At 46.8% G+C, this 13,077-nt stretch overlaps 1 protein-coding gene across 2 annotated transcripts in view; it reads right to left on the reverse strand.

The window, feature by feature from the left end:
- TTYH3 (tweety family member 3) overlaps nt 1–11,832 on the reverse strand; it is a 75,095-nt gene extending 63,263 nt beyond the window's left edge. For both annotated transcript variants that reach the window (XM_086622325.1, XM_086622326.1), the window contains exon 1: nt 11,710–11,832. In XM_086622325.1, coding sequence (XP_086478451.1) covers nt 11,710–11,832 — 123 coding nt within the window. The remainder of the gene's footprint in view (nt 1–11,709) is intronic.
- Nucleotides 11,833–13,077: the final 1,245 nt, after the last annotated feature.

The following is a 13,077-nucleotide window of genomic DNA, read 5'->3' on the forward strand; positions in this document are numbered from 1 at the left end:
CCTCTTAAGGGAGCATAAGCATTAACACTTGCCATTGACTAGAAGTACCTCTAATCTAGTCTTGTGGAACCTTACTCAAGTTCAAATGCTAAGAAAAAAAAGACAAACCTATCTTTTTAATCGTGCGCGTCCGAGCCCAGTGACAGCCAGCTGTCTCCATCTCTAGCCTTTTCCTAGGTCTGTGCCTCTCAGTATTCCTCGCACTTGACAGCCTGTCAGTCCAAAGCTAAATGGAGATCATGTTTTCAGGGTCTACACTGCATTCACAGTAATCGTAACTACAAGTAGAGCTGCAATAGGATAGAAATAACAAGTCCTTCCCTGAAGTCCTTTCAGCCTTCCCTCTAGTTCTCCTTCTGCAAAAATAACAAAAAAAAAAAGCACAAGTGTTTCAGAGATACCAGAAGTAGCACAAACTTCTCTCACAAAACCCTAGTCATCTGTTGCTGGGGGTCACCCACACAAATTAGTTCTGAAAATTACCTTCCCTCGTATTTCAGAAACAAGAAGAGATTACAACATAATGGAAGTTTAGTATTGATTCCCCCCCCCCCCCAGTAAGAAAAAGTACCTGGTACTTTTTGTTGTAAAACACTCAGCTGTTCCCTAACTTCCAAACAGCAGAACAGGCACTGCTTGCCAAGCCTGCCACAGCTCCTGTTACATTCTTACTCCAAAAGTAAAATTCCCTCGGGTGCCAGAATTTTAAGAAAAGATGTTTGCCTAACTTTTCATTAGATTCCCCTTCTTCTCTTCTCTCCTTGAAAGTTAAATTATTGCACCTCCTAAGGAAAAAAAAAAATTATGCAGGACAACTCCACCCTTTCCTCTTAGTTCAACACCAGGAGGCAAGATCGAGCTCGAGGTCAGCCACTACGCAACCCTCAGCTACTTCCTTCATGCCCTTCCACGCTCCTCACCCAAAACCAAGTGAGTAACAGCTCACCACACCTGCAATTGCCAAAAAAACATGATTTCTACAATTGATGCAGCACAGCTTATTGCAGCTGCAAACATTCCTAGGCTCTGATAATTATAAGCCCATGGCTGAGTGTCTAATTAAAGAAGGAATGAATTAATGAGTTTTACCAAAGGCTTTTGAGTCACCATTATAATTCTCACCCTTAATCGGCAGCAGGACACTCAAAGGACAGCGTGAGCAGGATGAAGAGCAGAGAGAGGGGGATAAACCACCCCCAGCTGATGCTTCCCCCCATCACGTTCCTCTCCAACGTGTCACTGTCATTCAGACCCCGACAGCCAGATCAAACCCAGCAGGAAAACACCCGGGCCTTTTGGACAGCTGAAAAACAAAAACGCTTCCTGAAGCTGTCACAAAGCACACAGCAGCCTTTGAACGCCGAGAAGCGGCGAGGGGCTCTGCCGAGCGCCGACTCCACCGCTCCCATTCAGCCCCAGCCCCAGCCCCCAGTCAGCACCAACAATTACAGTTCAGTCCCAGGCTCCCGAGGAGGCAGAAATTGAAAACACGTTTTCATTGAAGCACAGCTTGAATTTCATGAATTCCATCACTCTCGGCTTTCTCAGCATTTCCTGGAGTGAATACTGTAAAACAAGGGAGAAAGGAGGGGGGGGGGGGGGGGCATACACACAGCAGCAATCGTATGCCACCCCTCTGACCATGCCAGTCCGAGAAGACTCTACAGAGGCACTTGCAGCGAGGAAGCGACATAAAGAAGGACTATTCCTAAGCTGAAGAAAATAAGTATATGCTAAATGTAAGTTTAGGGAGGAAGGAAAACAACAAACTGCCAGAGGCCTCGGAACAGCAACAACATCCGTTACTACCAGCACTTAAACAGCAGCGCTACAGGCACAGCCCTGATGCAACACACTACAATGTCAGCAACGCAACAGAGAGCATCTCTTTTGTAGACTGAGGAAATCTCAGCTGCTACAGCAAGTATCAAAATTACCAGTTTACCAGCTACAGGAACTTGAGCACACTGTTAAGCTGCAAGAAAGCTTGTCCCAAGAGAAGAGCAAGAAGTACAGTGAGGTCATACTATGCCAACCTCATTATCCAGAAAGCAAATCGTATCCTGGGCTGTATCAAAAGATGTGTGGCCAGCAGGTCAAGGGAGGGGATTCTGCCCCTCTACTCTGCTCTCATGAGACCCCACCTAGAATACTGTGTTCAGCTCTGGAGTCCCCAACACAAGAAGGACATGGAGCTACTGGAACAAGTCCAGAGGAGGGCCACACAGATGATTCAAGGGCTGGAGTACCTCTGCTATGAAGTCAGGCTGAGAGAATTGGGGCTGTTCAGCCTGGAGAAGAGAAGGCTCCAGGGTGATCTTATAGCAGCCTTCCAGTACCTAAAGGGGGCCTACAGGAAAGCTGGAGAGGGACTTTTTACAAGGGCGTGTAGTGATAGGACAAGGGGCAATGACTTTAAACTGAAAGAGGGGAGATTTAGATTAGATATAAGGAAGAAATTTTTTACATTGAGGGTGGTGAGGCACTGGAACAGGTTGCCCAGAGAAGTTGCGGATGCCCCATCCCTGGAAGTGTTCAAGGCCAGGTTAGATGAGGCTTTGGGAAACCTGGTGTAGTGGAGGATTTCTCTGCCCATGGCAGGGGGGTTGGAACTAGATGATCTTTAAGGTCCCTTCCAACCCTAACCATTCTATGATTCTATGATTCAGAAATCTACTGTTCAACTGTAAAGCAATTATCATCAAGAGAAAACAGGTAGCAACAAGCAATGGGTCATTTTCCAGGTGCACAGCTGTAACCCAGTCAACTTTGGGATTATTCGGGTTAATTAATACCCCATGGATAGCTTTGATACGATTACCAGTACTCTTAATGGTTCCTTCACTGACACCCTCTTCCCCCCAGCTTGGGCCTTATCTTAAGGAGCATTACATCATCTGCTGCACTGAGCCCTCCTTGTAACAGACGCTATTATGCAACTGAAGTGCCTCCATTTGGATTTTGGCGTTATTTTGAATTTCAGTGTTGAATAGGAGGCTTGTTTAAATTCTCTGCATGAACAGCAGCATTTTACAGACTGAAAAGGGTGTCCATGCACAGACACCAACACTGGCATAACAACACGTCTGAATGTGTTATACGTTTGGGAAACATCCATTCCCCACATTCCCGTTTCCCCTCATCCAGGAATAAGTCCGGCATTGTTAGGGCTGATTAGCAATATCTTTCATCTCTAATTTCACACTATAAAGGACTTTCATGCACACGCACGTGTGGCACCATTCTGAGACCCATCAGCCAGAAAAAGCATTAGCTTTGACCAAGGAAATCACAATCTGAGGGTGCAGCTCCAGTTTAAGCGAGGGTGAAGGGGAGCGTCGGCTCTCTCCCCTGGCTGCTCTCAATTCTGCTCTTACTATTGACCTAAAAATGCTCATTTGTTAAAATAATAACTTAAAAAAAGTCTGGCACACATTACATCTGCTGAAGCAAGCAACCTGATAACCATGTGAAAGCACACATGGTTATAAATGTTACCCTCAAATCCAAATGCTTAGAGAAGGGAAACAGAACAAGTATCATGACTGAGTTACACCAACTGCTGTGTCCATGTATTGCATGCTAACCTACTTTTTTTTCTTTGAAAGAGAATAGCCCTGCAGCCTTAAGCACACAAATGACTACTTTGCAAGAACGTCCACATTTGTGGTTTACCAAATCCTAAGGCTCACAAGTATAACATCAGACTCAGAAACTACAAGTGGCTCATTACCCAGAAATCTTAAAAAAAAAAAGTTTGAAATTAAAGCCTTTGCAGCATGAAAGTGCACTGTGTTTTGCTCTTTCCTAGTTCATCTAATATGAAAAAAATAAAAAAGAAATAGCATCAGCATGGCACTGCCCCACAGCGACTATTCACTAGATACGGGCAGAGCCTTACACCATGCAGCAAAAGTTATTTCTGTTTGGGGATAAATGTAACCAATTCCTAGTTTTTCACCACTGCAATACAACCAGTCTCAGTCACTCCTTGAAGTGGAGTAAAGGGAAAGATTTCTAAGCGATGGCTTTTTTCTTTTTTCAGACTGTCATCTGAGTGCATCCCCAGGACTAAAAATCTTGCATCAACTTGATCTTCCTTGAGTTTTGCTCACCTGTCTTGTTAATCATCGTCATCAGCTAAGACAATGAACTGGCAGGATGACATTTCCCAAAAGTACAGCCAGCCTTGCTGAGAGTACAGCCAGGGTTACTGGGTTTTGGTTTTATCATTATTATTAGAGACAACTCTCCAGCATATATCAATATGTCCCTGATAATTTGGGTCTTATCCATGTCCTAAAAGTGAGAATTGAAGTTCAGTATAAAAGATAATCCTGATATAGTCTAAAGTTACTCAAGTCTTGTCTGACTCTCAAAGCAAATAAATTCCCAGACATCACGTCCCTTCCCCCAGCTATGGGAATTACACTCAGTTGAAAACAAGCCAAGTTCTCCTACCCACTCAAGGGGAATGGAAAATCTCAACATAACTGGTGGAAAGTTTACTACTAAAAGATAAAACAGAAACAAGAGGAGAGTTGACAGTCATCAGGAAGTTAGTTGCAGTCGAGATGCTGACTCCCGTCCATCTCAAGAAAATTAAGAGTGAGCACCATCTTACTCAGTGCTTGCTTGCAGCCACCCAAACATATTCACTTGACAAAGAACATAAAAGGACTTCAGGAGAAGCATTAGACATCACTGCTTAGTCTTCAGTGTACTGATCCTTACAGGCACAGAAGTGTTCCCAGAAAGGACTCACACATTGCTGACCAGGCAAGCTCTGCCACAACAGTCTTACAACATCAACACAAACAGCATGAACAATCGATTCTGGGCTTCACCTTCTCCATCAGTGAGTGTGCTGGGGGGGAGGGAAGGGGTGGGAGAGAAGAGGTATAAAGTTAACCCTGTCCTAGAAGAAAAAGGAGGAAAAAAGAAGAAAGAAAAAAAAAAAGACAGAGAAATGCCAAGGGATTGGAGGGTGCTTGTTCTGAAGACGCATATCTCGAAACTTGATGTGACAAAGGCCCATAACTTTTGTCTATCTATAGACAGATTCTTGTTTACAGGTTCAAAAATAAATCTAATCCGAAAATACAAGTAAGATCAAGAAGACTTGTGGCACAGCTCCTTAATCCACATTCAAAGCCTTGAGGTTAAGTCACAGGAAAGCACCTGACTTCCCACCCTTAATCTCCAGAGTCATGCCTAATGGGATATGTTCTCCTGGGTGAGAATTTCTCACTTTCCCTAATAGCAAAAAATAAGGAGCACTAAAAATCCACACCAACATCTGCTTGAAGCACTGCTTGTTTTATTGGATCAACATTTAAACAAAGGCTTTTTGTTAACCTGAAGAGTGTGCATTTTCCTCTGCTCAAAAAGGCATTAAGAATTGAGAGGAAGGAAAAAAAAAAGAAAAAAGGGAAGAGACGATAAGACTGAACTGATTTTGATTAGTCCTCTCTCCAGAACGCTGGTGATCAGGCTTTGCAGCTGGACACAAAGATAAGCCTCCTAAGCAGTCATATCATTTTGGTGGCAAACTGAAGGTTAGAGACCCTCATCTGCATTTTCAATTCCTGTTTAGACTCTGTTTTTCCAAAGCAAACACAAAACTATAAGGTTCTTGAATGTCAGCTCCTCCGAACCAATAAGCATTTGTGTGCACACAGGCAAGTGCAATATATAGGCAGTGCTCAGAGGAGGTGGATGCACATTACTGAAGATTTACTTCATAAGTACTTAAATCCAGACCAGGAGACATACTGGAACGCTCGTGCAGGAGAAAAAAAGAGTATTTTCAAGAGAACAAGTGTTGTCTCTGTGCAGAAGCACCAAGGTGCCAGTAGCTGGCCACCACCTGACCAGACTGATGATTTTACTTCTGATTCTACTCTTCCAGCTAAGACCAGCGTGATACCTTCAGAGCACCACATGCTGCATAGATGTCTCCTAAGACTGGGAAGCTCACCAGGCCTGGCAAAACCATCTTCTCCGTGCAGGACTAATACTTTTAGGATTCTACCCAGATGAAGAAAGCATGGTTTATATCTTTGCACACTCACTTCCATCTCCTTCCCTTCTCCCCCTACAACATGTTTCACATTTCTCCAAGTCACCTTTTACCCCTCTGCGTATACTTTGGTCTGCTAAAACCATACATTCAGAACAGTTACTTTTTTTCACTACAGTAAGGTAATCTACAGTCAGGGTTTCCAGAAACTGTCAATTCTCAGCAGACCATCTGAAAATGTAGCAGCACAGCATGGGTCAGCAAAACAGTAAGGCTGCAGACAGAAAGCTGGCAAAGGTTGACTTTTTCCCTGTCTGTATAACATATGCTGCTGCATGACTGGATGTATGGTCAACAGAAACCATTGTATGTCTATCTTTGGCAAAAATCAGCCATCAAAAATTGTCTTGGTTCTACATTTTTGGTTATTCATTATGCTGCAGTTCTCCAGTTAAGGCTCTTCTAGATCAGACACAGAATAGAGGAGTCTGACTACAAAACTTATTTGCTGATAAGAGGTATGACTGCATGGTTACTCATGCAACCAAGACTGATGAGTAAAGGGAAAAGGGGATTTACCATCCGTTCTTAAAAACCTAAAAACAACTTCAATTTAATTAGAAAACATTGGATTCTACTATCCAGGGTCATCTAACCTTTCTGAAAATAGGAGCAAACTAGTGCTACAGCAGGATAGCTGATCAGACCTTGGAAGTGGTCCATCTATTCTTGAAAGAAACCTTCATCTTAACCCCTTTAAGAAAGGCACATTACTCTCTGACTTTGAGCCAACTAGACAAAAACACGTCATCCAACTTGACTAATACACATGTTTCCAATTTACAGAAAGACTCTTGGTTTCGGAGTTGAAATAAGACGCCAGTACAGTAGAGGAAGTTCTAAAACAATCTCTCTAATCCAAGTTTTTTGGCAGTTCAGGCTCCACCATGTTTCTCCAGCCAAGAAACACTTCCAAAGACTACATTAGCTGTTATGTGTAGGGAAACAGCCTCACAGAGCCAGAAAGTACCTGACGGAATTAATTCCTTGCTGAACCTTTGCCTACAGGTTCAAACACACATGCCTTGGGTTAGAGTCTGCAAGCCAAAAAAAGAGAAGCATCATTGGGTTTGCACAGCACCTTTCACTGCTGGATTCCCCCTCAACACATACAGTAGTGGAAAAAAGATGTAACAACACAAAAGCACTGACAGATGTATGATAGGAAACTCTTGGGCAACAACACTAAAAAGACATCTCAAAACCAAGGACTAGAGCATACCCTTGTTCTTATCAATGCTTCATTTAGCACGGTTCTGCATCTTAATTGGTGTGAATCAACCATCCAGGCTTTTTCCAAAGCACACAGTTGCCATTACACCTACTATCCACGCGTTTGCAGTTCTGACTCTTGCAGAAAAAGCACGAGCACGGTGCAAGGAAAGAGTTTCAAGACACTGGAAGATTTTGCTTTATTCTAGCCTGAGTCATGCATAACCCATGCACTTACACAGATTCAGTCAACATTGCCATTTTCCAGCAATTAAGAAAAGGCAGAAACTCAAGTCGAGGTGCTCTGTAGCTTCGCTTTTACAGCCTCTTTCTTCTTCCCTGTTCAGCGCACAGTGAGACTTCAGAGCTACAATAAAGTGTTCTAGGCTCTATTTTTTTGTCAGTGCCAAAGACATCCAGTCTCAAGCAGATATCCCATTACCTGCTGTTGTGCTGTATTAAAAAGCTATTCACTTTTTTCACTTCTTTCCAGCGTATAACCTCCACACTACCTCAAGGCTCTTAACCAACTCTACCCTGAGAAATAAAGTGAATTCAATGCCATGCAACTATGTCAGCCACAAGCAGAAGTACTTACATTACTAAATAGATTAAACCAGTGACAGCAGCAGTCTCAGGACCATCTTACTGGTCCAATTAACTGAATTGGAAAGCCAAGTGGACAACACTGGCAAGATCATCATCATTCATCCTGCAGCAAAAGGCACAGAGACCAGAACTGGCATTAGCACGATGCTGTCAGAAGGAACACGAGCTTTGCTCCATTTTTACATTCCCTTCACTCCAGAGTTTGTGACTCACTACACAATGAAAAGGCTTTGCAGAGCACTGCAGTATGACTCAGATGAGGATACAGCCAGAACAAAACTGTTCATATCAAGATATCTTCAACCCCAATGATTCATGGGAGGATTAAGAAAAGAACTGGTCTGATAAGGTTCTCTATAGGGATGACTCTATGGAGCAACTCCTGCAAGCAGCACACGAAGGCAGCTCTCACAGGATTCACTGGCATGCCAAACCCCTTGGAGAAGAAGGATCACAACCTCAGCTCATTCTACATTGAAGCTCACCTCCATTCCCCCAGAAAAAGGAAACAACTGGTTGTACTGTTGTCTGCAGCTTGTCATGACAGAAGCAAAGCACCTGAAGGACGTTTTTAAACAACCTAGTTGAGAAGGGAAAGATCTGTTCTGCTCCTCCACGCTTGCACACACTGTTCTGACCTAATGCAACAAGATACATCGAGGGAGAAGATAAGAAGTAATTAATACCAAGACAGAGCGTTTCAGACACTGACTCAGGTGAAGAAGGTACACAGCCAAAACCTGCAGCTGCATTGATCTCAACCCTTGGCAAAGACATTGCCGTAAGGATTTCTCATGCTCTCAGACAAAAGCAGGAAGCCCCTGTAGGTTGGTACACAATGGACACAGCCGCCTTGAGACAGGAGTGTCTCTCCTGCTCTGACAAAAGGGACTACATGGGACAGAACAGCACAACTAGCCACTAGATCTACGTCCTTCTAGATACACCCCATGACCCAGGGTCCCAGAAGACACCACAAAGACTTACATTCCAAAGTTTATGTACAAGCTACACGTGCTTCAGAGAGGTTGCAAGGGACAACAGCCTGTCTGCTGCTTCAGTGGAATAGTGGCTTGTGCATTACAGTAATCCTTGCTAGGCAGAGGTGGAAAGCCTGTTAAATCAGCAGGATCAGCTCGCCTGCAGGAGCACGTGGCACTGCTATAAGTGACATGACAACGCTCAAACCCAAGTCACTGTATTTTGCTTTTGGTTGAAGTGGGATGTTCAGTTGATGCACGAGTTCAAAGCCTATCATCAAAAGATGAGTACAAAAAAAAGGTAGGTCTTTACTAAGAGGTTACCTAAAGAAAACAGTTTTATAAGGAAATCAATGATTTCCCTTGGTCATGGGTTGGGAAATCTTCTCTAGAGAAGCAGTGAAGAATCAGAAAGGATACAACGCTTCCTTCCTCATAACAAATCAAAATTAGAATGGACACTGAGCCCTGCTGTATGCCTATTTATGACAACAGTCTAGCTACCTAATGACTTGAAGTCATGGCAACTTCAAGGTATTTTCAGTTTAGTAAAGGTGATCCTTCCTTACCACAGCTAGGGATGCTCTGCCCTTTCCCCTTCCCACAAACTAGCATCCCCACTGACCTCTCTTCAGCCAATGGAGAACTCAAATGCAGTGTGCAGTTTAACAGCATATACTTAAAAATTGGGGTATCAACCACTAATGGAATACAAAACAAAAATACACACAATTTGTGCCAATGAGACCTACAGAGAAAATAAAAATATGCAGAATTTGAAGTCCATTTTTTAATTTCTTATTTTCAGGATGTATATGATTTTGCCTGCTAAACACGAAAGGTTCCTAAAGAAACAGGGAGACTCTGCCAGCATAGGCTGCAAACAGAGCAAGAGATGCAGATTTATTACAAAGCTAATAGAAAAAACTAGAATTCAAACCAAAAGGTCATCAGAACAATTTAAAGCATGAGAGAGCATTTAGCATTACAGTTCCCACTCCTGGATTAAGTTTCCTTGTTCCACTGCATTAGAATTAATCTACGTGGCTATGAACTCTGGAGTCAACTTGCAGAGCCACAGCAGCTTCGTTACATAACCAGTGACACCGATAACACGGGCTGCGTTACCAGAGCCTGCTTGCTATCCCTCACCAATGCCGAAACCAGCAAAGCTGCTGCTACTCAAATCATTCTCTTGATGGCAGACGCTTCAGTAATCCAGACGTTCGGGTTTGGATTTGATAAGACGTTTTCTTGCGAGCTGATGTTAAGACTTAAAAGGCCATCTACTGCTGTGCAAGAAGTCCTTAATATCATCAAGGGAGGGGAGGCAGCTACACAGGAGGAGAACAGCAGAAGGCTTTAAGTCGGAATACGATTACTGTAGAAAAATTATCTGACAAATGAACACAACCCCAGATAGTTGTGAGGAATGCTTTTAAGCAATTTAAGCGAAAAACAGCACCTCTGCTGTCTACTCAAAGGTCAACGAGTGCTTGTTTCATGATAACACCCTCCCAAGAACATCTTTCCATGAACTCTTCACTTCTGATCTTCAGCATCTCCTATCCCTTGCTTTAAAGGCAGCTACCCTCTGAGGTCATGGAAACACAGCTAAGCTGCTGTGCAGCGTTACATCTGTGTGTGGCCATCTTGAACTCTGCTACACCAAGGGAGCTAAAACAAATTAACAAACTGAAGCTCCAAACAGGAAAGTTGGGCCAACAGTCTGCTTTGTTTACTGGTTTAACAATGTTTCTTTGTATCACCTCATTGCTCTTTAAATACATCTCTCACATTTTGCTCTAGCTTCAGCCCATTGATCTGTTCATCTGTCTAAAACAAAAAGCCAAAACGTACTGTTTTCTAAAGTATTTCTAATGCCTTTTACTTCAAGGATAAACGAGAACCGTTTAGATGCCCCAGCCTTTCTGCCCGTGTGCGTGATAGCATTCTGTGTATATAGGACACTACAAGTATGTACAGAAAAGCAAAATGGTGTTTTCAAAACCAGAGACCGTGGCAAAACGAGGCAGCAGAGCCACTGCAGCTCTGTTCCAAGATGACAGCAGAGAACACAGATGTTGGAGCACACAGACTCACCCCACGATCGCTTTAATTACATGCCCAGCCAACCCAGCACAGGATACAGGCTAAGCAGCATTAAAAAAAAAAAAAAAAAAAAAAAAAGCAGCACACAGTATTCCGAGAGCATCTTCCCGTGCACTTGATGCTAACGCCGCTTTCAGGCATTAAGTCATCTGTTTTCCAGCAGGCGGGCAGCCGGTTTTGGAAAGGCACCGCTGCCTCTCCGCAGGTCGCGGCGGGACCGCTGCCGGCGCAGGGGGCAGCGCGGTGCCCACCGGCGGTGAGGGGTCACCATGGGGCCGGGGGCGCCCGGACAGCGCGGGGACCCGGCGAGGGCACTCGGCCCGGGCTGCCTCCCGCCCCCGCTGCCAGGGCACCGCTTCGCCTCCTCCCGAGAGGAACTCGGGCTCCCAGCACGCTGGAAGCACTCGGGGCTCCTCCTCGCCCCGCCGGGGGCGATGGCCTCCCGCCCCCGCACCGCGGCGTGCCCCGGCCCGGCAGGGAGGCAGCCCCCCGCCTGCCCCTCGTGCGGTGGGTGCGCACACACACACGGAACGGGGAGACACGGCACCCGCAGACACCCACCCGAGGGGCCCCAGCCGAGGTCGGGCCCCCTTCCCCCCCCCCGCCTCCTCCGCAGCCCCCGGGCGGGCCAAGCCCCATCCGCACCCCCTGCCCCGCACAGCCCGCGGGAGCGCGAACACCCCCCGCACACAGAGACCCCGCGCCGGGACCCACCTGCTGGTACTCGGCGTCGTGCGGTCGGAAGTCGGCGGCGGTGAGCTCCCAGCGCAGGCTGAGGTGCGGCAGGCGGTGCAGCAGGCTCACCCACCAGGGCGGCGAGTAGCTGACGCCCGCCATGCCCGCCGCGCCGCCTCGCCTCACCCCGACCCGCGGGCCATGGAGCGCCGCCGCCCGCGCTGCTCGCTCGGCCGCCTCCCGCCTCCCTCCCTCTCACCCGCGCCCCGGCTGCCAGCCCCGCATGGCCGCCTCCCCCCGCCGCGCCGCTCGCTCCCTCTTTGTTCGCCGAGAGGCTCCACCGCCTCCGCGCCCAGCACCGCCCGCCCGCTCCCATTGGCGCCGCCGCGCCCCGCCCCGCCCCGGCCCCGCCGCGCTCCGCCGGCCCCGCGGCCCAGGTGGGCTCCGGCCCGCGGTTCCTCCCGAGCGGCGTCGGCTTTGGAGCCCACCCGGTGCCCCCGTGCCGCCCGCGGGCAGCCGCGCTCCGCCGCCGCGACTCGTGCTGGAAGATGGCGCCTTGGGCACGGGCGCGTGTTGCAGGGGGTGGGCGTCCCGCACTCCCAACCAGGCCGTGTCCCCTTCTCTCGTGCCAGCACCTTTCCCTGCAAAACAACCCGGAGTGGATCCAACCGCTCGGCACCTCGCTCCCCTCGGTGCCGCTGGGCGAAGCGCCGTTGCCAGACCTCGTTCGCTTTGGGCAACGCGCTTGTCCCCGTGGCACGGCTCGCTCTTCGTTTCCCCAGGCTGTCTTGGCTTTTCCAAAAGCCACGGGGAAATTTCTAGAAGTACTGAGGCATCTAAAGATGCAGTCGGACCCCCCCATCTGGTTTCCACATGTGCTCTATCTGTTTCATGGAAACATGAAGCGCTCTGGTTCAGCTTCCACCACTCTCTCCGCAGGCAAAGGTTTGGCCTTTTCCAGACTCCAACCCAAAACCAGTGACATTGCTTCATTAACTTCAGTGGACTTGGAACTGTCAGCTGGTGTTGCTGACTGTGTGAATCAGAGCCACAAATTAAACACCGAAGTATTTAAACAGTGACAGCCTCTCACTGCGTAACACGGCGAAGTTGTGCAGAACACAACGGATCGTGTGTTGAGCTCCCTGCAGAGCCACGCAGACGCAACTTTCCCAAGGATTATACTCTGACCCGACGGGAAAGGCTTTTCATTTCTTTCTAAACAGAACAGAACCAAACTATTTTTAGCCTTAAAGGTAAAAAAGATGAGCACACCCTCTTGGGGACTTGTTGGAAACTAGTAAGTACATCAATACTCTGGATAACATTAGGATAGTGTAGTAAAACAGACAGGATAACAGCAAGCAGCAGCAATCCCAAATTCATTCACTTCATTACAAAGATCAC

This window comes from Tauraco erythrolophus, chromosome 17 (assembly GCF_009769465.1).
Source record: "Tauraco erythrolophus isolate bTauEry1 chromosome 17, bTauEry1.pri, whole genome shotgun sequence".
Lineage (NCBI taxonomy): Eukaryota > Metazoa > Chordata > Aves > Musophagiformes > Musophagidae > Tauraco > Tauraco erythrolophus.